The 27171-nt window shown below is 45.5% G+C and overlaps 1 protein-coding gene across 4 annotated transcripts in view; it reads left to right on the forward strand.

Moving 5' to 3' along the window:
- zgc:123010 (uncharacterized protein LOC641500 homolog) overlaps positions 1-27171 on the forward strand; it is a 146242-nt gene that overhangs the window by 14991 nt on the left and 104080 nt on the right. For all 4 annotated transcript variants that reach the window (XM_048550998.2, XM_048550995.2, XM_048550997.2 and 1 more), the window contains exon 2: positions 19871-19959. In XM_048550998.2, coding sequence (XP_048406955.1) covers positions 19871-19959 — 89 coding nt within the window. The remainder of the gene's footprint in view (positions 1-19870; positions 19960-27171) is intronic.

Here is a 27171-nt window from a genome sequence, read left to right on the forward strand (position 1 = left end):
ATCTCCTAGTAACCTTGCATGTCATAAACACTACAGTATAAACCACTTTCCCCCTATGTTCCCTCTAATTTTTTCTGTTGCTGTGCCGACCTTGAGGTCCATGCATGACAATGAATTCCAGGACTACTGCATCTGCATGTTGGTCAGTGCATGCACAGCCTCAGCATATTCTCTGAGCAGCTTTTTCATTGGATCCAGGGGAACGGGTACATCCAACTCAGAGAGCAGTAGGGCATAGTGTTTAATATCTCATCCACACACAGCACCTCCTTTGGTAATGCTCTGAAATGCCAGCAACCCGGGTCAATTGCACGACTGTTGCTTTCCCATGAGCATTACAGGAGTTTTCAACCACTTGATCTCTGTACCTCCCAAAACCACTGTCCCACCTTAAGCCTCTCTCTTTATCCTTTTAAAAAGGTTCCTTGACCCTAACCACACATGTCTTAATGTGTGGCTCGGTGTGAAAGATGTTTGATAAGATTCCCACGAAATGATTGGGAGATGTTCTTTGACAGTAGAGGTTTAAGCTGATGGTTTCCGAATCTCATTCAAATGCTGGCTGAGACACTGGGCACATTTTACCCCCAAACTTTTTCACAGGATGTGGGCATTGCTGGGCAAGGCCACCATTCATGTCCCGAGTGTAAGTAGTCGTATTTGTTTGTAGCACAGATTTGATGGGCCGAAGTGCCTCCTCTGTGCTGTGAGTTTTTTGCGAAAGCAATGGGCTTTGAAAAGCTGACCCTCTTCCATCTGTTGCCGAGTTTACTGGGAATCTGCTAGTAGAGCAATACAACCTTGTGCTCTGCAAAATTGAGAAGCTGCCAGTGCCTTACCTGAACTGTGCCAATTCCTGAATAACCCAGTTACATTCCTGAAGAGTTTTAGAAGCTGTTGGAATTTATCGTAAGATCTTAATGAAAAAGCTGCCCTACTGCCTTCAATAAATGACCTTTACTTCCTGTCCTGAAGCCAGTAACCCGTGCTGAATTAAGTTCCACATGAAGGAGCCACTATCTCAACATTCTGAATGTTTCTAAGGTTTTTGAACAGATTTGTAGCTCAGGTTGTAGATATTGAGGTTGATCGGCTCGCTGAGCTGTTTCGTTAGTTCACAGATGTTTCATTACCCTGCTAGGTAACATCATCAGAGCGCCTCCACTGAAGCCTCCATCAGGATAATGAAATATCTGCGGAACCACAAACCAGCTCGGCGAGCCAACCAACCACCCATAATATTCTTTTATGGGTCTTCCATTCACTGGTAATGGGCAGGGAAATGAGCCTGCAGTTGGTCCTTGCAGTTCACCTACAGGAGACCTCACCTTCTGCTGAGTGGCAATATTGGTGTAGTGGTATTGTCACTGGGCTGGTGACTTAGAGTGCCTGTGACACAGGTTCAAATCCGACCATGGCAGTGGGTGGAATTTAAATTCAATGAATTAAGCCTGCGATTGTAAAGTTGTTCTTCGTAATGCTGGCGATGAAGCTATCATTGTTGCTGCCCAAGGCAGGCTGGAGGAATAGTGCCTCAATTTCTGCTTAGGTCATTGAGTTCAGAGCAGGGGTATGTTTGTTCCCTTTTGGAAGCCCCTTCTCCAATCCTGAGTGTCTTGTTTGCATGAGTTTGTGTTCAGCAGAGATGACCTATTTTCCTGGGATCATAGAATCCCTGCAGTGTGGAAGCAGGCCATTTGGCCCACCAAGTTCACACTGACTCTCCAAAGAATGTCCCACCCAGACCCATCTTCTCTCTTCTCCCCCCCCCCCCACCACCTTAACCTATTCCTGTAACCCCACATTTACCATGGCTAATCCATCTAACCTGCACAGCGTCAGTCTGTGGGAGGAAGCCTCCAGATTCTATAATTCGCATAGTCACCAAAAGCTAGAATTGAACCTGGGCCCCTAGTGCTGTAAGGCAGCAGTGCTAGCCACTGAGCCACCGTGCTGCCCATTTTCTGCTAATAACATCTGCACTTCATTGATATTGCTTCTCTACTATCATTACTAATAAAAACCAAAAGAACTGTGGATGCTGTAAATCAGGAGCAAAAATGAAGTTGCTGGAAAAGCTCAGCAGGTTTGGCAGTATCTGTGAAGCAAAAAAAATCAGTTAATGTTTCGGGTCCGGTGACGCTGAGAACACTTTCCTTTTGCCTTTTCCATCTGTTCTCCACCACACCCCATCCCCATTAAAACCGCCATTTTCCAATCTTCAGTTCAGGAGAAAGGTCAGACTGGAACTTGATATTTCATTCTGTTTCTCTTTCTACAGATGCTGCCAGATATCTAGCACTTTCTGTTTTTATTTCAGACTTCCAGGATCTACGTGACATTACCCTACAGTAGGCAAACAGGCCCTTCAGCCCAACAAGTCCACACTGACCTTCAGCCATTCTCACCCAGACCCATCCTCCTGTAACCCACCTAATCTACACACCCCTGAACACTGTGGGCATTTTAGCATGGCTAATCCACCTAACCTGCACATCTTCGGACTGTGGGAGGAAACTGGAGCACCTGAGGGAGACTCACACAGGCACAGGGAGAATGTGCAAACTCCACACAGACTGAGGGCGGGATTGAACCTGGATTCTTGGCACTGAGAGGTAGCAGTGCTAACCACTGAGCCACTGTACCATTAATTCTGCTGCTGGGGTTGTTTTATCTCGATAATTTCTTCAATGAGGACGTTGAGTTAAAATACCACGGCATCTTTGATTAATTAGATGGGCTCTCTCTGAGTGCTGAACAGTGCCAACGCTGGCAGGTGGCAGTTGTCTCTCTTTCAGATGGCAGTTGGCTGTCTGTGATTTTCCACATGCCCTCGTCCATATACCTGTAATGACAGAATCAAATTTTTATAATATGATTGGTTTAAGGTTGTCAACACTATCAGAATTAAGCTCAATTGGCTTTGAATGGCTGACATTAGTTTTAAATTAATTGACTGAATTCAAATTGTTGTCCCAACATCAGAACAAGATTGCTGTTTGGCGTGCCACCTGTAGGACGTTTTTGTTGATACACTTGTTCTAGCAACTTCAGCTGCTGCTCACAGACATACACTTTTTATTAAAATTCCTAAGTACAAACAAAAGCACAAATCTCCTAAAGGAGCCACATGTCTTAGCTTCCTGCTTTGCACGTCGGCCTGACTTTGTAACAATCGTGCCACCCTGATGATCCCATCTTTTGTGTCTTGCAGCTTGCAGAGCCTGTGCACAATATAGTTTCAGTTTAACTTCCAGTAATACACTACAAAGGCAGTTCATTTGGCTATAATGCCCATGTGATGAAAGGTGCGTGAGAAATACAAACATAATTTTCTACTCCCTTGTGTACTAACTGTGCTTCACACAGAAAAGAAAGTGTGCTCTTTGTAGTGCGAGTTTGTTCAAGGATGAGTCTTAAAGATTAGTAACAGAAGGATTAGTTGTGATGCCTAGTTGAATATTTTTGTTGCATGTTTCAAGCTTGAACTTGAAAAGGATGTAATAAATTACTATGAGTGAGCTATAAGGAATTTATAGAAACAAGTGGCTTGAATAACATTACAGCCTGCCAACTGTACGACAGCTTGATCAGATTACTGGCTATAGAAACCATTTATTTCAATCACGAGAACACACAATACAGGAGCAGAAGTCAGTCGTAAGATCCTGGAGCATGCTGTATGTTATAGATTGTGGGAGTCTAGAGAAGTTCCACTCAGATGATACCGGGTATATATTTTGAGGTGAGTCAGTTGTTCAGCTTGGAAAAAGGTCCTTCAGTCCAACTCGTCCATGCCAACCAGATACCTTAAATTATTCCAGTCCAATTTGCCAGGATTTGGACCGTATCCCTCTAAACTCTTCTTATTCATGTACTTATCCAGAAGCCTTTTAAAAAGCTCATTCTGTACACACCACGCTGTGTCTGAAAATGGTGCCTCTTAGGTCCCTTCTAAATCTTTCCTTTCTTATCTTAAACCTATGCCCTCTAGTTTTGGACTCCCCTACCCTGGGGAAAAAGACCTGGGCCATTTACCCTTTCCATTCCCCTCATGATTTTATAAACCTCTGCAAGGTCACCCCTCAGCCTCCGATGCTCCACGGATAATAGCCCCAGCGTATGTAACCTCTCCCTTTTGCTCAAACCCTCCAACACTGGAAATATCCTTAAATCTTTTCTGAACCCTTTCAAATTTTTTTACAACATCCATCCTATAGCAAGGAGACCAGAATTGTGTGTAGTAATCCAAGAGTGACCTAACCAATGTCCTCTACAGCCTCAATATGATCTCCCAAATCCTGTACTCAATGCACTGATCAATAAAGGCAAGCATACCAAATGCCTTCCTCACTATCCTGTCTACCTGCGAATCCACTTTCAAGGAACTGTGAACCTGCACTCCAGGGTCACTCTGTTCAGCAACACTTCCCAGGACCTTACCATGAAGTGCAGAAATCCTGCCTTGAGAGATAGTGGGAACTGCAGATACTGAAGAATCTGAGGTAACAAGGTGTAGAGCTGGATGAACACATCAGACAAAGCAATATCAGAGGAGCAGGAAGGCTGACGTTTTGGGCCTAGACCCTCCTTCAGCCTTCCTGCTCCTCTGATGCTGCTTGGCCTGCTGTGTTCATCAAGCTCTACACCTTGTTATCTCAAGACCTGCCTTGATTTGCCTTTCCAGTATGCAGCAAGTAGATTGGGCGTGTACTCATTAGAATTTAGAAGAATGAGAGACAACCTTATTGAAACATACAAAATTCTTAGGGATATGAATGGGTAGATGCACAGGGATAATCTCAGAGGAAGCGATTGAATATTTAACACAGATGAGGAGGAAATTTCTCTCGGGTAATGAATCCGTGGAATTCTTTGCTGCAAAGGCTGAGGTAGACAGATTTTTTAATCGGTAAGGGAATCAACGGCTATGAGAATAAGATAGCAAAGTGGAGTTGAGGATTATCAGATCAGCCATGGTCCTATTGAATGGTGGAGCAGACTCGATGGGCTGAATGGCCTGCTTCTGCCCTTATGACTCATGATCTAATCACAGCTTCATTTTCCTGACCTTTCCTTTGTCTTTAGTGTCCAATTTCATTTGTTTATCTACACAATGATTCAGTACCTAGGATGCCAAAGATCCTTCACTGTGTGTAGAAATTCCTCCTCATTTTGTCTGAAATGGCTGACCCCTGCTACTGATCCCTGATTTCCCCAACTTGGGGAAACTGTCTCTGCATTTTCACTGTTAAACCCTGGAAGAATTTAACCATGTTTCACTAAGATTGCCTTTCTTTCTTCTAAACTTCAAATGACATAGACCTGTTCTACTCAAATGGGAATTTTTTGAACCAACAAGTGATTTTAGACAATTGACAATAGACGTTAGGTGCAGGAGTAGGCCATTCGGCCCTTCGAGCCAGCACCACCATTCATTATGATCATGGCTGATCATCCACAATCAGTATCCTGTTCCTGCCTTATCCCCATAACCCTTGATTCCACTATCTTCAAGAGCTCTATCCACTTCTTTCTTGAAAGTATCCAGAGAGTTGGCCTCCACTGCCTTCTGGGGCAGAGCATTCCATATATTCCATGAGTTAGGAAGCATGGACTGGGAGCAATTGTTCCATGGTAAAGGCACTATAGACATGTGGAGACTGTTTAAGGAACAGTTGTTGAGAGTGATGAATAAATATGTCCCTCTGAGACAGGCAAGAAAGGGTAAGATAAAGGAACCTTGGATGACGAGAGCGGTGGAGCTTCTCGTCAAAAGGAAGAAGGTAGCTTACATAAGGTGGAGGAAGCTAGGGTCAAGCTCAGCTCTAGAGGATTATAGGCAGGCGAGGAAAGAGCTCAAAAATGGTCTGAGGAGAGCCAGGAGGGGGCGCGAGAAAGGCTTGGCAGAACGGATTAGGGAGAACACAAAGACATTTTACACTTATGTGAGGAATAAGGGAATGGTCAAAGAAAGAGTAGGGCCGATCAGGGATAGCATAGGGAACTTGTGTGTGGAGTCTGAGGAGGTAGGGGAAGCCCTAAATGAGCTTTTTGCTTCCGCCTTTACGAAAGAAACAAACTTTGTAGTGAATGAAACCTTTGAAGAGCAGGTGTGCATGCTGGAATGGATGGAGATTTAGGAAGCTGATGTGCTGAAAATTTTGTCAAATATTTAAGATCGACAAGTTGCCAGGCCCAGACCGGATTTGTCCTCGGCTGCTTTGGGAAACGAGAAATGCAATTGCTTTGCCACTCGCGAAGATCTTTGCATCCTCGCTCTCCACTGGAGTCGTACCTGAAGACTGGAGAGAGGCAAATGTAATTCCTCCCTTCAAGAAAGGAAATAGGGAAATCCCCGGCAGTTACAGACCAGTAAGTCTCACGTCTGTCGTCGGCAAGGTGTTAGAAAGGATTTTGAGGGATAGGATTTATGACCATCTGGAAGAGCATGGCTTGATTAAATGCAGTCAACACAGCTTTGTGAGGGGCAGGTCATGCCTCACAAACCTTATTGAGTTCTTTGAGGATGTGACTAGAACAGTTGATGAGGGTCAAGCTGTGGATGTGGTGTATGTGGACTTCAGCAAGGCATTTGATAAGGTTCCCCATGGTAGGCTCATTCAGAAGGTCAGGAGGAATGGGATACAGGGGAACTTAGCTGTCTGGATACAGAATTGGCTGGCCAACAGAAGGCAGCGAGTGGTAGTAGAAGGAAAATATTCTGCCTGGAAGTCAGTGGTGAGTGGTGTTCCACAGGGCTCTGTCCTTGGGCCTCTACTGTATGTAATTTTTATTAATGACTTGGATGAGGGGATTGAAGGATGGGTCAGCAAGTTTGCAGATGACACGAAGGTTGGAGGTGTCCCTGACAGTATAGAGGGCTGTTGTAGGCTGCAGCGGGACATTGACAGGATGCAGAGATGGGCTGAGAGGTGGCAGATGGAGTTCAACCTGGATAAATGCGAGGTGATGCAATTTGGAAGGTTGAATTTGTGAGCTGAGTACAGGATTAAGGATAGGATTCTTGTCAGTGTGGAGGAACAGAGGGATCTTGGTGTGCAGATACATAGATCCCTTAAAATGGCCACCCAGGTGGACAGGGTTGTTAAGAAAGCATATGGTGTTTTGGCTTTCATTATCAGGGGGATTGAGTTTAAGAGTCATGAGATCTTGTTGCAGCTCTATAAAACTTTGGTTAGACAGCACTTGGAATACTGCATCCAGTTCTGGTCGCCCTATTATAGGAAAGATGTGGATGCTTTGGAGAGGGTTTAGAGGAGGTTTACAGGATGCTGCCTGGACTGGAGGGCTTATCTTATGAAGAGAGGTTGACTGAGCTCGGACCCTTTTCATTGGAGAAAAGGAGGAGGAGAGGGGACCTAATTGAGGTATACAAGATAATGAGAGGCATAGATAGAATTGATAGCCAGAGACTATTTCCCAGGGCAGAAAAGGCTAACACAAGGGGTCATAGTTTTTAGCTGGTTGGAGGAATGTATAGAGGGGATGTCAGAGGCGGGTTCTTTACACAGAGTTGTGAGAGCATGGAATGCATTGCCAGCAGCAGTTGTGGAAACAAGGTCATTGGGGACATTTAAGAGACTGCTGGACATGCATATGGTCACAGAAATTTGAGGGTGCTTACATGAGGATCAGTGGTCGGCACAACATCGTGGGCTGAAGGGCCTGTTCTGTGCTGTTCTGTTCTATGTTCTGTGTTCTATATCCACCACTCTCTGGGTGAAGATGTTTTTCCTCAACTCTGTTCTAAATGGCCTACCTCTTATTTTTAAACTGTGTCCTCTGGTTCTGGACTCACCCATCAGCGGAAACATGCTTCCTGCCTCCAGATTGTCCAATCCCTTCATAATCTTATCCGTCTCAATTAGATCCCCTCTCATCCTTCTAAACTCAAGTGTATACAAGCCCAGTCGCTCCAACCTTTCAACATACGATAGTCCTGCCATTCCGGGAATTGACCTTGTGAACCTACGCTGCACACCCTCAATAACAAGAATGTCCTTCCTCAAATTTGGAGACCAAAACTGCACCCAATACTCCAGGTGCGGTCTCACCAGGGCCCTGTATAGCTGCAGAAGGACCTCTTTGCTCCTATACTCATAGGCCCACAAGTGAATTGAGAATTTGTTTATGGAATTGTGCAGAAGGTACAGGCCGTTTGCTAACTGGGGCTCTGCTAATCATCATGCTTCAATGCCTTACTGCAACCAATTTGATCAACATGTCCCTTTCCTCCTTCGTCATCTGCTTGCCCAGCTTCCCTTTAACGTGTTGATGCTGTTCGCCTCAACAGCTCTTTGTGGTAGCAGCTTTCATGTTCTAACCACCCTCGGGATAAAGAGATATCTCTTGAATAAAAACCAAAAGAACTGCGGATGCTGTAAATCAGGAGCAAAAACAAAGTTGCTGGAAAAGCCAAGCAGGACTGGCAGCATCTGTAGAGGATAAAACATTTCTGGGTCCAGTGACCCTTCCTCAGAACTGGTGGTGGCTGGGAAAACGTCGGTTAATATGCAGAAAGTAGGGAGGTGGGTGGGCTAGGGAGTAAATGACAGCAGCCCAGGCCTTATAACCACATAGCCTGCCACTCCACCACCCCCCCCCCCCCCCCCCCCCCGTTGATAACAGTTCCCATTAACAACTATTCACCCTCCCGGCCTGATCTTTCTGTCTCTTTGGGCTCTATCCTATCGTTTACTCCCTAGCCCACCCACCTCCCTATTTTCTGCATATAAACTGAGGTTTACCCAGCCACCATCAGTTCTGAGGAAGGGTCACCGGACCGGAAACTTTAACTCTGTTTTCTCCTCCACAGATGCTGCCAGACCTGCTGAGATATCTCTTGAGTATTCAAGAGATTGGTGGAACAAGCAGATACAAAGCAGATAATTAGCGCGAAGAAGCTTGGAGTTGGACATATTAGCAGGAAATATAGAATCTAGGAGGAGTAGGCCATTCTACCCTTCAACCCTCTCCACGATTCAAAATGGTTGTGGCTGAGATTCCAAACTGGGACTCTGTTCCCTGTTTCTCCCTGTACTGTTTGATCCTTTTAATTGTAAGAACAATAAGGAGACACTTTCCAAACTAGAATACTCTTTAAAGCGATGCAGGCTGGGCAGGACCTGGAGGTATATGAATGATTCTGTTGGCATGGCTGATTGAGAGAGTGGTTAAAAAAAGTATATGTGATGTTGGACTTTACAGAGGGAGGGAGTTATGGTAAAACTGTTTAAAACTCTCTGGTTCAACCTCAGCTGGAATGTTATGGCCAATTGGTGTTTGTGTATTTGCAGATACGTTCTAGTTTGTTCAAAAAAAACCCAACCAGGTTAAAACACAGAGATAATGGGAACTGCAGATGCTGGAGAATCCGAGATAACAAAGTGTGGGGCTGGATGAACACAGCAGGCCAAGCAGCATCTCAGGAGCACAAAAGCTGACGTTTTGGGCCTAGACCCTTCATCAGAAAACACCGATTAATTCCAAACAAGGCCTCACACCTAAAAAAGCATTATCTGAGCTGAGATGTCACCTCTTGTATAAAACCTTTAATTACGTCAGAACAATGACTTGAAAAAAAATTCTGGGACTTGCATTTTAATCAGTAGAAACCTGTCTAACTGATTCAAAGATTCAACAACCATTTTCAGAAAGTGTTTCTGCATATAAATTATGTGTTGGTATACCGCCTCTTCCACACTATACCTGAGGAAAGAGCAGAGCTTCGAAATCTGGTGTTTTCAAATAAATCTGTTGGGCTATAAGCTGGTGGCGTGTGATTTTTGACCTAAGCGCTAGCACTTTAAGGACTGATCCACATGCTTCTTAAATGTTACAACTTGCCTCCAGCTCCCTCTTGGGCAGCACATGCCCTACATCGGCCACTCTGTGGTCTTAGAGATGTCTGCCATGGCATGGCTTTGATTTGATTTATTATTGTCGCATGTACCTAAGTACAGTGAAAAGTTTTATTTTGCACGCAGTACAGGCAGATCACAGCATACAAAGACAGAAAGATCGTAGGGTGATCGAACAAAGTTACAGCCGCAAAGAAGGTGCCAAAAGCAAGAAGGACCTTTTGATTTGAAATTTTCAAATTTTGGGGAAAAGATTCTCACAATCTACTCTGTGTGCCTCTCACAATTTTGTAAAACCCAATCAGATTTCTCCCCACCCTCAGCCTCCTGTGCTCCAGGAAAAACAAACCCAGCCTACCCAGTCTGTCCTTAGAACTCAGACTTTCCATCCCAGGCAGCATCCCTGGTGACTGTCCTCTGCACCCTCTCTCCAGTGCAGTCGCATCCCGCCAATAATGTGGCAACTAGATCTGCACAGACAGAGATGAAATTGTTAGTGCCCTGCTGCTTCACTGGGATGGATCAGCCCCAGTGCAACTCCCAGACTGAATGTGAGGCATTGCAGCCCTACTATGGCTGAGTGCCACAACAAATGGTGCATTTCATAGCAAGGCTCAGTCCTTTTGATATTAAATTTATTAAAAAAAGATTTTTGTTTCAGGCAATTGGAAACGTGAATGTTCATTTCTAGCAATAACAAGATTGTGAACTTCTAGGGCTAGAGGGGCGTATGAAAAAGCCTTGGCAGGTAGGATTAAGGAAAGCCCTAAGGCATTCTATATTTGTGAGGAACAAGAGGATGGCCAGAGTGAGCGTAAGGCTGATCAGTGATAATGGAGGGAACTTGTGCGCAGAGTTGGAGGAGGTAGGGGAGACAGAAGATATGAAGATAAAACTGCCGCTCGTCAAATCTTGCATTAAATTCATAATATGAATTCAATAATGTTACATGAATTCTGACCCTCTCAATTCTGGTGTGAGACCTAGCTGCGATAATTATCAGTTGCTTCAATGCTTTCGTCCTTTGTAATGCAGTGTAGATGATTTTATTTGCCTTACTGTCTCTGCTGTTGCCACCCTGAAGGTCCCTTGTTTTGAGAGAGTTGCAACATTGAGCATTGATATGGCACTGTGAGATACTTCAGCTGAAGTGCAGAGCGAAATGTGCACTAACTCAACAGTGATTTGCAGCAAAAAGATTGACCGGAATTCTTTAGAGTGAAGCCAGTTTTAGCTATTGCTTCATTCCAGTAATAGAGTCATGACAGTGCCGAAGGAGACCATTCGGCCTGAGTCCATGCTAGTCTCCCTTGGAGTAATTCAGTCATTCCTATACTTCCAAAGGTGCTGCAGGGGAGCCTTGCTGAGTTACTCCAGTGCAGCTTGTCGATGGTGCACACAGCTACTACTGTGCATTGATGGTGAAGGGCAGGCTTAAGATTGTTGGTGGGATGCCAATAATATGGGCTGCTGTGTTCTGGATGGTGTTAAGATTCTTCAGTGTTGTTAGAGCTTCACCCATTGATGTAAGTGGGCAGTATTCTATCAAACTCCTGCATTGTGCCTTGTAGATGGTAGACAGGCTTTGGGGAGACAGGAGGTAAACGCAGAGCTGGTGCAGGATGGAGGGTTTCAGATATGTGGATCATTGGGATACCTTTTAGGGAAGGACAGGTTGCGCCTGAACTGGAGGGGCACCAACATCCTGGGTGGGAGGTTTGCTGGAGCTCTTCGGGAGGGTTTGAACTAGTTTGGGGGCATGGGAACCAGAGATACGGATCAGAGGATGGGGTAGTCGGTATACAGGCAGATATAGCATGAAGAGAATCTGGGAAGAAGGGCTGACAGTTGATAGGGCAGAGTTGCACTCAGTGTGATGGGTTGAAGTTCGTCTATTTTACAGCAGGAAGTGTCAGGAATAAGGGTGAGGAACTTAGAGCACGGATCAGTACTTGGAGCTGTGATGTGGCCAATATGGAGATTTGGGTAACACAAGGGCATGAATGATTGATTGTTGGATGTTCTGGGGTTTAGATGTTTCCAAAAAAATAGGGAGGGAGGTAAAAGAGGTGGGGGAGTGGCATTGCTAATAAGGGATGGTATCACAGCTGCAGAAAGGGAGGTCGTGGAGGAGGATTTCTCCACTGAGTCAGTATGGGTGGGAGTCAGTGACAGGAAAGGAGCGGTCACTTTATTGGGAGTTTTCTGTAGACCCCCCAATAGCAACAGAGACACTGAGGAACACATTGGGAGACAGATTGTGGAAAGGTGCAGAAGTAATAGGGTTGTGACTTCAACTTTCCTAACATTGACTGGAACCTCCTTAGTGCAAATAGTTTGAATGAAGCAGATTTTGTCAGGGGTGTCCAGGAAGGATTTATGACTCAATATGTAGATAGGCCGACTAGAGGGGAGGCCATATTGGATTTGGTGCTTGGCAACGAACCAGGCCAGGTGTCAGATTTCTCGGTGGGAGAGCATTTCGGTGACAGTGATCACAACTCCCTGACCTTTACTACAGCCACAGAGACGGTATGGGAAAGCATTTAATTGGGGGAGGGGGAGTTACAATGCTGTTAGGCAGGAGCTGCGCACCATAAATTGGGATCAAATATGCTGAGAGAAGTGCATGATAGAAATGTGGAGGTTGTTTAGTGAGCAGTTGCTGTTTCTGGATAGGTTTGCCCTCTGAGGCAAGGAAAGGATGGTAAGGTGAAGGAACCTTGGATGACCAGACATGTGGAACATCAAGTCAAGAGGAAGAACGTTACTTAAGGTTGAGGACGCAAGGATCAGACAGGGTTCTAGAGGGCTACAAGGTAGCCAGGAATGAACTGAAAAATGGACTTAGGAGAGCTGGAAAGGCATATGAAAAAGCCTTGGCAGGTAGGATTAAGGAAAGCTCGAAGGCATTCTATACTTATGTGAAGAACAAGAGGATGGCCAGCGGGAGGGTAGGGCTGATCAGTGATAATGAAGGGAACTTGTGCGCACAGTTGAGGAGGTAGGGGAGGTCTTTAATGAATACCATGCTACAGTATTCACCAGTGAGAGGGACCTTGACGTTTGTGAGGACAGCATGAAACAGGCAGATATGCACGAACAGGTTGATGTTAGGAAGGAAGATGTGCTAGAAATTTTGAAAAGCATGAGGAGAGATAAGTCTCCTGGGCCAGACAGGATATACCCAAGGTTCCTACAGGAAGCGAGGGAAAAGATTGCTGCCCCTTTGGCATTCTCACTCTCCATTGGAGTAATACCAGATTATTGGAGGGTGGAAAATGTCTGTAATTCAGTGTTCTGCCGAAGGATGCAAATATTACATTACACTATATTTAAGAACGGTAACACATTATTTAGCCCAATTGATTCGATGTAGGTGTGCTCCACGTGAGTCCTAATTCCTGTTCAACTTCATCTAATCTTTCTGCACACCTTTGCATTTCTCCCACGTGTGCTTATCCAGTTTCCTCTTAAATGCGTCTACCCTGTTTGCTTCATATATTCGATGTGCTGGTAAATTTTCACATTCTAACCATTCCTTGGTTTAAAAAAAATGTTTCTCTGAATTTCTTAGCAGATTTATGAGTGAATGATTTATATTCATGGTACACATTTTTGAACCAGCCAATATCCCATCCATTGTAGTACCAGATGATTGGAGGGTGGCAAATATCATTCCCTTGTTCAAGAAAGAATTCCTGACACAGTATGTCGACTAACCAACATGAGGAGAGGCCGGTTTGGATCTGGTGCTTGGCAATGAACCGGGCCAAGTGTAAGACCTGTTGGTAGGAGAGCGTTTTGGCAGTAGTGATCATAACTCTGTTATTTTTACGATAGTCATGGAAAAGGATATGTACATGTAGCAGGGTAAGAATTATAATTGGGGGAAGGGTAATTACAATTCTGTTAGGCAAGAACTGGGTAACATAAAATGGGAACAGATGCTGTCATCGAAGAGCACTATTGAAATGTGGAGATTGTTTAAGGGAATGCATACTGTGTGTGCTCGATATGTTTGTCCCTAGCAGGAAGGGAAGATGCGGTCAAGTGAGGGAGCCATGGTTCTCGAGAGGTCGAACGACTGCTTAAGAGGAAGATGGATGCTTATGTAAGGTTTAGGAAACAAGGAACGGAAAAGGCTGTAGAGTGATACAGACTATCCAGGAAGGAGCTGAAGAAAGGGCCAAGAAGAGCTATAAAGGGGCATGAGAAAACCTTGGCAGATAGGCTCAAAGAAATCTCCAAGACTTCTTACATGTGCGCGAGGAATAAGAGAATGACCAGAGAAAGGATAGGGCCGATCAAGGATTGTAAAGGGAATTTGTGCACAGAGCCTAAAGAGATAGGCGAGGTTCTTAAATGAATACTTCTCTTCTGTATTCACAACTGAGAGGGACCTAGTTGTAGAGGAGGACGGTGTGAAACAGGCAGGTAGGCTAGAGGAGGTCAATGTTAGTAAAGAAGATGTGTTGGGAATTTTGAGGAAGTTGGAGGTAGATAAGTCCCCAGAGCCTGTTGAGATTTATCCAAGGATTCTATGGGAAGCAAGAGAAGAGATCGCAGGGCCTTTGGCGACGATCTTTTCATCCTCACTATCCACGGGCATAGTGCCAGAAAATTGGAGAGAGGCAAACATCATTCCCTTGTTCAAAAATGGGAGTAGGGATAACCCTTGAAATTACAGGCCAGCTAGTCTTACATCAGTGGTGGGCAAATCATTTGGAAAGGGCTCTGAGAGATAGGATTTATGATCACTTGGAAAGGCGCAGTTTGATTCGTGATAGTCAGCACGGATTTGTGAGGGGTAGACCATATCTTACAAACCTTACTGAATTCTTTGAAGAGGTGACCAACATGCGGATGAAGGTAGAGCAGTAGAAGTGGTACACATGGATTTAATAAGGCGTTTGATAAGGTTCTCCATGGTAGGCTCATGCAGAAGGTAAGGAGGAATGGAATTGGGGGAAATGTGGCAAATTGGATTCAGAATTGGCTGACCCTTAGAAGACAAAGAGTAGTAGTGGACAGAAAATATTCAACATGGTGCTCAGTTTACGAGTGGTATACCACAAGGATCTGTTCTGGGTCATCTTCTATCTGTGATTTTTGTAAATTATTTGGATGTGGGAGTGGAAGGGTGGATTAGTAAGTTTGCGGACGATATGAAGGTGGGTCGAGTTGTGGAGGTACGGAAGGCTGTTCTAGGTTACAAAGGGACATTGATAGGATGCAGAGCTGGGCTGAGAAGTGGCAGATGGAGTTTAACCCTGAAAAGTGTGAGGTGGTTCATTTTGGAAGGACAAATTTGAAAGCAGAATACAAGGTTAACGGAAAGATTCTTGGCAGTGTGGAGGAGCAGAGGGATCTTGGGGTTCATGTCCACAGTTCCCTGAAAGCTGCCACCCAGTGGATAGAGTTGTTAAGAAGACGTATACTGTGTTAGCTTTCATTAATAGAGGGATTGATTTCAAGAGTTGTGAGGTTATGCTCCATCTGTACAAAACCCTGGTTCGGCCACATCTGGAGTATTGTGTCCAGTTCTGGTCACCTCATTACAGGAAAGATGTGGAAGCGTTGGAAAAGGTGCAGAGGAGATTTATCAGGATGTTGCCTGGAATGGAGGGAAGGCCTTATGAGGAAAGGTTGAGAGAGCTAGGGCTTTTCTCTTTAGAACGATGAAGGATGAGAGGTGACTTGATAGAGGTGTACAAAATGATCAGAGGTATAGATAGAATGGACAGCCAGAGACTTTTTCTGAGGGTGGAGGTAGCTTTCACGAAGGGGCATAGTTTTAAAGTCAGTGGAGATAGATATAGGGGAGAGTCAGAGGTAGGTTCTTTACTCAGAGAGTGGTTGGGGCACAGAATGCATTACCAGAGATGGTAGTGGAGTCGGCCTCATTAGGGGCATTTAAGCGGCTATTAGATAGGCATATGGATGATAGTATAAGGGAGCGATGGAGGTTAGTTGGACCTTTAGGTTTAGGGTAAAAGTTCAGCACAACACCATGGGCTGAAGGGCCTGTACTGTGCTGTACTGGTCTATGTTCTATGTTCTAAAGGTAATAGGGATAACCCTGGGAATTACAGACCAGTCAGTCTTTCTTTTGTGCTGGGCAAATTGTTGGAGAGGATTCAGAGAGTTGCTATTTATGATTATTTGGGAGAGCATAGTTTGATTCGAGATAGTCAGCATGGCTTTGCAAGGAACAAAAACAAAGTTGCTGGAAAAGCCCAGCAGGTCTGGCAGCAACTGTGAAGGAGAAAACAGAGTGAACGTTTTGGATCAGGTGACCCTTCCTCAGAACTGAAGGGCAGGTCCAGCCTCACAAGCCTTACTGAATTCTTAGAGGATGTGACAAAACACATCGATGAAGGTAGAGCAGTAGATGTGGTGTCTATGGATTTTAGCAAGGCATTCAATAAGTTTCCCCACGGTAGGCTCATTCAGAAAGTAAGGAGGCATGGGATTCAGGGAAATTTGGCTGTCTGGACACAGAACTGGCTGTCCAGTAGAAGACAGAGGGTGGTAGGAGATGGAAAGCATTCAGCCTGGAGCTTGGTGACCAGTGGTGTTCCACAGGGATCTGTTCTGGGACCTCTGCTCTTTGTGATCTTTATAAATGACTTGGATGAGGAAGTGGAAGGGTGGGTTAGTAAATTTGCTGATGACATGAAGGTTGGTTCACTTATGGATAGTGTGGAAGTCTGTTGTAGGTTACAACAGGGCATTGACAGGATGCAGAGCTGAGCAAAAAAGTGGCAGATGGAATTCAACCCAGAAAAATGTGAAGTGATTCATTTTGGAAGGTCAAATTTGAATGCAGAATACAGGGTTAATGGCGGGATTCCTGGCAGTGTGGAGAACAGAGGGATCTTAGGTCCCACGTCCATAGATCCCTCAAAGTTGCTATCTGAGTTGATAGGGCTGTTAAGAAGGCATATGGTGTGTTGGTTTTCTTTGGCAGGGGAATTGAGTTTAAGAGCTGTGAGGTTATGCTGCAGCTCTTTCAAACTCTGTTTAGACCACGCTTGGAATATTGTGTTCAGTTCTGGTCGCCTCATTATAGGAAGGATGTGAAGGCTTTAGAGAGGGTGCAGAGGAGATTTACCAAAATGCTGCCTGGACTGGAGGGCTGGTCTTGTGAGGAAAGGTTGAGGGAGCCAGAGATTCTTTCATTAGAGCGAAGAAGGATGAGAGGTGACTTGATAGAGGTGTACAAGATGATGAGGCAGAGATAGAGCGGATAGCCAGAGACTTTTCCCAGGGCGGGAATGATTATTACGAGGAGGCATAACTTTAAGGTGATTGGAGGAAGGTACAGAGGAGATGTCAAAGGCAGGTTCTTCACACAGAGAGTGGTGGGCGTGTGGAATGCACTGCTGGCAGTGGTAGTGGAGTCAGATTCTTTACAGACTTCTAAGTGATTCTTGGATAGGCACATGGAGGATAGTAGAATGTAGGGTATGCAGGGTGGATTGATCTTAGTAGGATAATTGGTCGGCACAACATCATGGGCTGAAGGGCCTGTACTGTTCTATGTTCTATTTACTGCAGAATTCCTAATGTCTGGTGCACTCTGGTAATCACAGTATTTATGTGGCTACTGCAGTTCAGTTTCTGCATTCACCCACTACATTTCTTGCCCAAAACCTTAAAACTGTGCTCCATGTCAGCTAATGGACACAACTTTTCTTTGTCTACTTTATCGAAACCTGTTACAAACTTTAATCATGTCTATCAATTTCCTTTGCTCTATGGAAAACAATTCCAACTTGTCTAATCTAACCTGGTAGGTCAGATACTTCACCCCAGGGACAATTCTGTTAAATCTCATCTGCAGCCCTCACATCCTTCCTCAGCAGGAACTGGACACACTGTCCAATTATGAATTAACCAGAGCTTCATAAATATTAAGCAAAACTTCCAGCTCTTGTACCCAATTCATCCTGTTTAGGAAGCGTACGTTCTCTTCTGGCTTGGAAACAGACGCTTTGGCCCAACCTATCTATGCCGATCAGATATCTCAAATTAATCTAGTCCGCTTGGCCCATATTCCACTAAACCTCTCCATGCATGTAACCATCCAGATGTCTTTTAAATGTTGTAATTGTCCCCACCACTTCCTCTGGCAGCTCATTCCACACACCACCCTCTGCATGGAACAAGTTGCCCCTCAGGTAACTTTTAAATCTTGCCCCTCTCACCTTAAATCTCTGCCCTCTAGTTTTGGACTCCTCCACCCTGGGGAAAAGACCGTGGCTATTCACCCTATCCTTGGCCCTCATGATTTTATAAACCTCTATAAGGTCACCCTCAGCCTCCAACACTCCAAAGAAAGAAGCCCCAGTCTATTTTGCCTGTCCCCAGAATTCAAACCCTCTAATCCTGGCAACATCCTTGTAAATCTTTCTCGAATCCTTTCAAGCTTTGTAGAGCAGAGAAACTAGAATAGCATGTGGCCTATGCAATATCCTGTACAGCCACAACATGCCATCCTAACTCCTCAACTCAATGCACTGACCAATAAGGGCGAGAGTACGAAATCCCGAATTCACTCCCCTGTCTACCTGCGACTCCAATTTCAAGGAATTATGGGAATCTTTGATTATGGGGGCCAATGGATAGTATGGAGGGGGATACTGGTGACTATGAGAGTGGGGCTGAGAGGATTTGGAGACTAGGGGGTGGGGGGGGGTGGTGATCGGTTGGTGGGTAGACAGAGGGATTGCCAACTATGTGAAGGAGTGGGTAGGAGCTGGTTGAGACAAGGGAGGTGGTTGATGACCATTTGGAAAGAGGGGAAATGATGTAAGTCACCACAGGTCCCCTGGTGCATGTGCTCACACAGAAAAGAAGTAACTATGAAGTTTAGTCTGCCCTAGAAAGAAGGGACAAAGGGGACATGGGACAAAGAGTATTTTATAAAGAAGAGGAAAATCTCTTAAATTGCAGGATGGTTGGTCATCCAGGATCTGACAGTGATTCACATACTCACTGAGTCACTTAGAGTTGGCGTAGTGGAAGTCTATAATTGTACATTTTGAATGAATATTTTACTGTTGGACAGTGCCTCCTGGAACATTGATACAAAAATTAAAATACACGGGCAGTGAAATAAGCTACATGGGTGGTAGTAAGTGAAGAATATGAGACAGAATATTCTATGTCTTCCCTCTGCAAGGTAGCACCTTCTTGATGGTGACAAGCAGTAAAAAAGGTAAACTTGCATTTGTGTAGCGCCTTGGAAGACCCAGGACATCTCAAAGTGACTTGCAGTCATTTAGGTATCGTTAATTTGCCACATTCTCAATACTCAAATCTTGTTTATTCATTCATGGGATGTGGGCATTGCTGGCTACTGCCGACAGAGAACGTTTGAGAATCAGCCACGTTACTGTGGGTCTGGAGTCACGTGTAGGCCAGACTAGGTAAGGATGTGAAATTTCCTTCTCTAAAGAACACCAGTGAACCAGATGGGTTTTTACTAGTGTTTAAATTTAGAATTTTATTGAATTCTTGGTACGATTTGAAGCTATGTTGCCAGAATAATAGCCTGGATTACTAGACTAGTAACATTTACCACTTTGTCACCATCTCTTCTAATTCTTACATAGTTATATCCCACATCACCAGATAACCTCCTTTTACACATGTTGATTGAGGGATAGTTATTGATTAGGACACTGGGGAAAAACTTGCTTACCCTAATCAAAATTGTGAGGATGAAATCATTTTGACCCCACCTAAGAAGTCCCTTTCGACAGTGCAGCACTGCCCTGGATTGTCGGTGTACATGTTTCTGATCAAGTCCTTTTTGGCTGAGAAGATGAAATTGTAACCAAATTCGACACAATGTTAAATGTGATACTTTTTTATAAAAAAGACATAAAATCCTCATGTTCTCTTTGTTCAGTTAATTACTCCACCTCTGACTTCAGCTGGTTTCTTGACTTTTTTCTGACCTTTTGATTTTGCAGATAACTTTGAGAAGGTGGAGAAAAATGCCATGGAATGTGGTGAAGGGACGAATGGAGAAGGGAATTCAATTAGTCTCTCCTCCATTCAGGTGAGAAACAACGCCCAGAAGCCCTTTGGGATTCTCTACATCTGCGCCATGGCCCATGGATTGAGCAGGTTCAAGACAGAAATCAATAGGCTTCTGGAGGCTAGTGACGATAAGAAATGTCATAGAATTCCAACAGTGTGGAAAGAGGCCTTTTGTCCCATCAAAAAACATCCTTCTGAGATGTAGCTCCCCTCCCCTCCCATCCTATTGCTGCATTTACCATGGCTGATACACCTAGCCGACACACTACAGGGTAATTTAGCATGGCCTGTCCTCCTAACCTGCACACCTTTGGACTGTGGGAGGAAACCAGAGCACCCGGAGGAAACCCAAGCTGACGCAGTCCGCACAGATAGTCACAAGAGTGTGGAATTGAAGCCGCGTCCCTGGTGCTGTGAGGCAGCAGTGCTAACCATTGCTAACATGCCACCATTGGAGACAGCCCCATGGCTGAGGGGATAATGGTGGGGTAGGCTACCTCACTGAATGGCTTGTGTTGCAAACACCTACTCAATGGAGTTATACATGAAGGAATTGCATCCCCTGGGGATGCCTGGGTTGTGGGTCTGATGGAGAAAACAGAGTGAGCTCTTGGAATTTGTTTGTTGGGAGGTTGGGTTGAATCCAAGCCATTGTTGAGGTGAGATGAACTGAGATGGGAGAGAGAATCCAGGAGCAAATAAGGCACGGGGGGGCCTGAGATGTCCTTGGAAACATTTTGCATGTGGAGCAGGACATCTTGTTTGATTACCCCAATGGACGAGCTCCAGGCAGTTTCCGGAACTTTATTGTATTTATTTGGATGGTTGATACAGAATATTTGCATCTATTCAATGAGAATGTGAAACGAAAGGAAATTGCTTGGTTTTTGTGGCATTAGGATGTCCAGAGCACTGTCAGGCCTGCCAATTAAATAATTTTGAAGTATTGTTACTTTTGAAATGTAGAGAAGGCAGTGACCAATTGGTGTGCAGCAAGCCCTCAAAGCTTCATTGCTTGAGGGATAAATATTTTCCAGATCACCAGCATGATTGCTTAGAGATAATGGGAACTGCAGGTGCTGGAGATTCCAAGATAATAAAATGTGAGGCTGGATGAACACAGCAGGCCGAGCAGCATCTCAGGAGCACAAAAGCTGACGTTTCGGGCCTAGACCCTTTATCAGAGAGGGGGATGGGGAGAGGGAACTGGAATAAATGGGGGGAGAGAGGGAGGCGGACCGAAGATGGAGAGTAAAGAAGATAGGTGGAGAGAGTATAGGTGGGGAGGTCGGGAGGGGATAGGTCAGTCCAGGGAAGACGGACAGGTCAAGGAGGTGGGATGAGGTTAGTAGGTAGATGGGGGTGCGGCTTGGGGTGGGAGGAAGGGATGGGTGAGAGGAAGAACCGGTTAGGGAGGCAGAGACAGGTTGGACTGGTTTTGGGATGCAGTGGGTGGGGGGGAAGAGCTGGGCTGGTTGTGTGGTGCAGTGGGGGGAGGGGACGAACTGGGCTGGTTTAGGGATGCAGTAGGGGAAGGGGAGATTTTGAAACTGGTGAAGTCCACATTGATACCATTAGGCTGCAGGGTTCCCAGGCGGAATATGAGTTGCTGTTCCTGCAACCTTCGGGTGGCATCATTGTGGCAGTGCTGGAGGCCCATGATGGACATGTCATCTAGAGAATGGGAGGGGGAGTGGAAATGGTTTGCGACTGGGAGGTGCAGTTGTTTTTTGCGAACTGAGCGGAGGTGTTCTGCAAAGCGGTCCCCAAGCCTCCACTTGGTTTCCCCAAGGTAGAGGGAGCCGCACCGGGTACAGTGGATGCAGTATACCACATTGGCAGATGTGCAGGTGAACCTCTGCTTAATGTGGAATGTCATCTTGGGGCCTGGAATAGGGGTGAGGGAGGAGGTGTGGGGGCAAGTGTAGCATTTCCTGCGGTTGCAGGGGAAGGTGCCGGGTGTGGTGGGGTTGGAGGGCAGTGCGGAGCGAACAAGGGAGTCACGGAGAGAGTGGTCTCTCCGGAAAGCAGACAGGGGTGGGGATGGAAAAATGTCTTGGGTGGTGGGGTCGGATTGTAAATGGCGGAAGTGTCGGAGGATGATGCGTTGTATCATCGGTTACAAGCTGGTTGCCTGAGATGGAGACTGAGAGGTCCAGGAAGGTGAGGGATGTGCTGGAGATGGCCCGGGTGAACTGAAGGTTGGGGTGGAAGGTGTTGGTGAAGTGGATGAACTGTTCGAGCTCCTCTGGGGAGCAAGAGGCGGCGCCGATACAGTCATCAATGTACCGGAGGAAGAGGTGGGGTTTGGGGCCTGTGTAGGTGCAGAAGAGGGACTGTTCCACGTGACCTACAAAGAGGCAGGCATAGCTGGGGCCCATGCGGGTGCCCATGGCCACCCCCTTAGTCTGTAGGAAGTGGGAGGAGTCAAAAGAGAAGTTGTTGAGGGTGAGGACGAGTTCAGCTAGGCGGATGAGAGTGTCGGTGGAGGGGGACTGGTCGGGCCTGCGGGACAGGAAGAAGCTGAGGGCCTTGAGGCCATCTGCATGCGGAATGCAGGTGTATAGGGACTGGACGTCCATGGTGAATATGAGGTGTTGGGGGCCAGGGAATTGGAAGTCCTGGAGGAGGTGGAGGGCGTGGGTGGTGTCACGGACGTAGGTGGGGAGTTCCTGGACCAAAGGGGAGAAAATGGAGTCCAGATAGGTGGAGATGAGTTCGGTGGGGCAGGAGCAGGCTGAGACGATGGGTCGACCAGGGCAGGCAGGTTTGTGGATTTTGGGAAGGAGATAGAAACGGGCCGTGCGGGGTTGGGGAACAATGAGGTTGGAGGCTGTGGGTGGGAGGTCCCCTGAGGTGATGAGGTCGTGAATGGTGTTGGAGATGATGATTTGGTGCTCGGGTGTGGGGTCATGATCGAGGGGGCGGTAGGAGGTGGTGTCGGAGGGTTGGCGTCTGACCTCGGCGATGTAGAGGTCAGTGCGCCATACTACCACTGCGCCACCCTTGGTGCGGGTTTGATGGTGTGGTTGGGGTTGGAGCAGAGGGAGCGGAGGGCTGCCCGTTCTGCGGGGGAGAGGTTGGAGTGGGTGAGAGGGGTGGAGAGGTTGAGGCGGTTAATGTCTCGACGGCAGTTGGAGATGAAGAGGTCGAGGGAGGGTAGGAGGCCTGGGGGTGGTGTCCAGGAGGAGGACTTGTGTCGGAAGCGGGTGAAGGGGTCAGTGGAAGGAGGGTTAGGTTTGTTGGAAGCGGGTGAAGGGGTCAGTGGAAGGAGGGTTAGTGATTGCTAGTTCTTTTTCAAAATAGTACAATGGGCTATGTTATTTCCAGCTGAGAGCCTGTTTTCTTTATTCATTCAATGGATGAGAGCATCGCTGGTTAGGGAAGCATTTATTGCCCATCCCTAATTGCCCAGAGGGCAGTTCAGAGTCAACCTCATTGCTGTGGGTCTGGAGTCACGTGTAGGCCAGATCAGGTAAGGATGGCAGTTCCCTTCCCTAAAGGACATTAGTGAACCAGATGGGTTTTTCTGACAATTGACAATGGATTCATAGTCATCATTAGATTTTTAATCCCAGATATTTATTGAATTCAAATTGCACCATCTGCCATGGCAGGATTCAAACCTGGCTCCCCAGAAAATTACTTGGGTCTCTGGATTAACAATCCAGCGATAATACCACGAGGCCATCACCTCCCCAAGGGTCTTAATTTTAAAACCCTGCTTCAAATACCGTCAACAATGTTGTTTTCTTTCACATTTTGATTTGTGACTCTTTTAGTAATGTACTCCATGCCTTAATCTATGATCAGTACAAAAAAAGCATCACAAGTTGATATTTTAATTATTCAAGTATTCTGCTAAGTGTGCAGACAAAACAAAACTGAAATTGCGAACACTGTCACCATATTCCACCTAATGGAATGCGCTTAGTAGTTTGTATTTTAGATTTTATTTTTTAAAAACTTGTGATCATGGGTTGCTTCAACATTTATTTCCCCATCCCTAATTGCCCAGAGGGCAGTTAAGCATCAACCACATTGCCATGGGTCAGGAGTTACAGGTAGGCCAGACCAGGTAAAGATGGCAGATTTCTTTCTCTGAAGGACATTAGTGAAACAGATGGGTTTTTGCAACAATTCACAGTGGTTACATGGTTGTCATTTTCTGGGGCGTTAACTTTAAAGCAAATTAAGGTATTTTGCCATTCGGCCAGCTCTCTCTCATAGCATTTTGTTGAAATTCACATTTCACTGTATGCCATGGTGGTATTTGAAGACATGCCCCAGAACATTAGCCTGAGGTTCTGGTTTAATAGTCCAGTGATATTACTGCTAAGCAACTATCTCCCCTAGATAGGCATGCAAAGGAGCAAAAGATCTTCGCAGGGGCTTCACAGCTGAGGGCCTAATATGATAGGGAGGTGAAGTGACAACAATGGATGTATTCAGAGACTCAGTTGAAGGGACGGGAGATAAGTTGGGGAAGGTAGATGGATTTAGGAAAACAAAAACCGAAAGAACCGCATGTGGTGTAAATCAGGAACAAAAACAGAAGTTGTTGGAAAAGCTCATCAGGCCTGGCAGCATCTGTGAAGGAAAAAAACAGAGTTAATATTTTGGGTCTGGTGACCCTTCCTCAGACCTGTTCTGAGGAAGGGTCACCAGACCTGAAACATTAACTTTTTTTTTTCTTTGCTGATGCTGCCAGGCTGGATTTAGGAAAATGTTTCATAGTGCATGGTATTGATGGTTTGTTCTTTTGTCTGTAGTAAGTCTGTCGGAAGTAAGGGTGGGAACAACTGTAGGAGAAGAGTGTCATGAAAATGGGAGAAATGGAATGGAGTGTTTTGTGGAGGAAGGTTTTGAGATTGATCTATACAAGTGTCATACTTGACTTTTGGGTCTTTTTAATGTTCTTCCTGTTAGTGACTTTGATGCTTGTGTCTTAAATCTCTCACACTGATGATGTTACCTAGAATGGTGACGAAACGTCTGAAAACGAACCTTCCAGTTCAGCGAGCAAACTCACATCCAGAACCTCAACCTGAGCTACGAATCTTCTCAAAACTCGCTCTCTCACAATAGTTGGTGATTTGGAAACACAGGAAGGTGGGGCTTGGAGGGGGGGTGGTGCGGTGGGTGGAAGGAGGATGCGGGAAGGCCATTTATCTCCTTGACCCTGAACTGCCTCAATCATTGTTGCTGCAGAGTCATAGTTGTCGAGATGTAAATCATGGAAACAAGACCCTTCAGTCCAATTTGTCCATGCCGAGCAGATTTTCTAAATTAATCTAGTCCCATTTGCCAGCATTTAGTCCATATCCCTCTAAGCCCTTTCCATTCCCAGACGCCTTTTAAATGCCTCCCCCACTTCCTCTGGCAGCTCATTCCATACACACACCACCCTCTGCATGGTAAAAGTTATCCCTCAGATCCTTTTTCAGTCCTACCCCTCTCACCTTAAACCTATGCTCAATAGTTTTGGACTCCCCTACCCTGGGGAAAAGACCTTGACTATTCACCCTATCCATGCCCCTCACAATTTTCCAACTTTATAAGGTCATCTCTCAGCCTCCAAACACTCCAAAGAAAATAGCCCCAGGCTATTCAGCCTCTCCGTGTAGCTCAAACCCTCCAATCCTGGCAACATCCTTGTAAATCTTTTCTGAGTCCTTTCAAGTTTAACAACATCTTTCCTAGGCTGTTCTATGACTCATCTCCATACACCACTCCTCATACGGACATAGCAAGAACTGCAGATGCTGAAGTTGGAGTCAATGCGGTGTGGAGCTGGAGGAACACAGCAGGTCAGACAGCTTCAGAGGAGCAGGAAAGTTGACGTTTCAGATCGAGAGCCTTCATCAGGTCTGGGGTCGCAACCTGAGACATTGACTTTCCTGCTCCTCTGATGCTGCCTGACCTGCTGTGTTCCTCCAGTTCCACACTTACTTGACCAATCTTCGTACATTTGGTTAACACAAATTGGTCAGACTCTGGTTTAATACTAATTGTTGATCTGGCATAATTGGCCATTTGGAAACCAAGTTTGAAACTTCGACTCTTCAAGTTTGGAAGCATTTACTAAGTTAATTCCTGAAAGATCAGGCTTTAATTTTTAGACTCTATCTCATAATTCTGGACTCCCCAAACACTAGAAGCAGGCGCTGTCTATCTGCCCAATCTGTTCTCTTCAATATTTTGAGAAGTTTGATGATTGCAACTGGAATATACAACCCTAATTGTGAACCTTTCCTCTGATCTTACCCTTGGAGTGCTGGTATCATTCTGTGAATCCACACAATATTCCTACGAGGATAATATATTCCCCCGGAGGTATGACACCAGTGTTCCAAATGAACACTAACTAAGCTCTGTATCATTAAAGCAAGTCATCTACCTCCATTTACAGTCCTTCACATTTGAAGGCCATCTCTCCAAAACCGATTTGAAATTTCTGTGGCTGTTCATGGTATTTTAATGATATGTCTCTAGCTTTTCATCATTTTGGAAATGCATAATTCTGTGCTTTTATGATCCAGAGTGAATGATCCATTTGCTACAATTTTGCACATTCACTTAACTTTGAACGTCCTCTTAATTATATGCTTCCAGCCACATTGCTACCAATGACTGCCTCATGTCATCAGCAAACTTGGCTATGTTGCTTTTTATCTATTCATCTGTGCCATTAATAAATCCAGCGATTAGAGGAGGCCCCCACACAGACAGTTGCTGGGTATCACCCATCACATCCTGCCAGTGCGAGAACCTGCCCCATTATCCCTGTGTCCTCTTGTCCTGCCAATTAACCCTTTCCAAACCAGATCAATACTTTGCCTTCAATTCCACATTCTTCACCTTTGAATGATGGCCTCTTTTGAGGGACTTTGTTGATCTCCAAAAGAAATTCGGCATAGTTACTGTCCTCGGACATTTCAGTGTCCATGACTTCAGGGATTCAAACCAGGACCAGGTTGATCTCAATGACTACGAAATCCTCATTAGGGTTATTAACCATTCCCAATCAGGGATCTCCTAGTCAATGAGATCTGCCTGGTCCCGGCTCCAATCGCCACAATGACTTTCACCACCTCTTCAGAAAGTTGCATCAGGTCCATCAAACATGGTCCATGCTGTAAAAATTTACGCTGTCTCTCCCTGATTAGCCAAAATTTCCCGAGATGTTCAGTCACTTTGTCATTTTTCACAGGACCTGGTAATTTCCTGA

The sequence above is a fragment of the Stegostoma tigrinum genome, chromosome 20, assembly GCF_030684315.1.
Source record: "Stegostoma tigrinum isolate sSteTig4 chromosome 20, sSteTig4.hap1, whole genome shotgun sequence".
Taxonomy (NCBI): domain Eukaryota; kingdom Metazoa; phylum Chordata; class Chondrichthyes; order Orectolobiformes; family Stegostomatidae; genus Stegostoma; species Stegostoma tigrinum.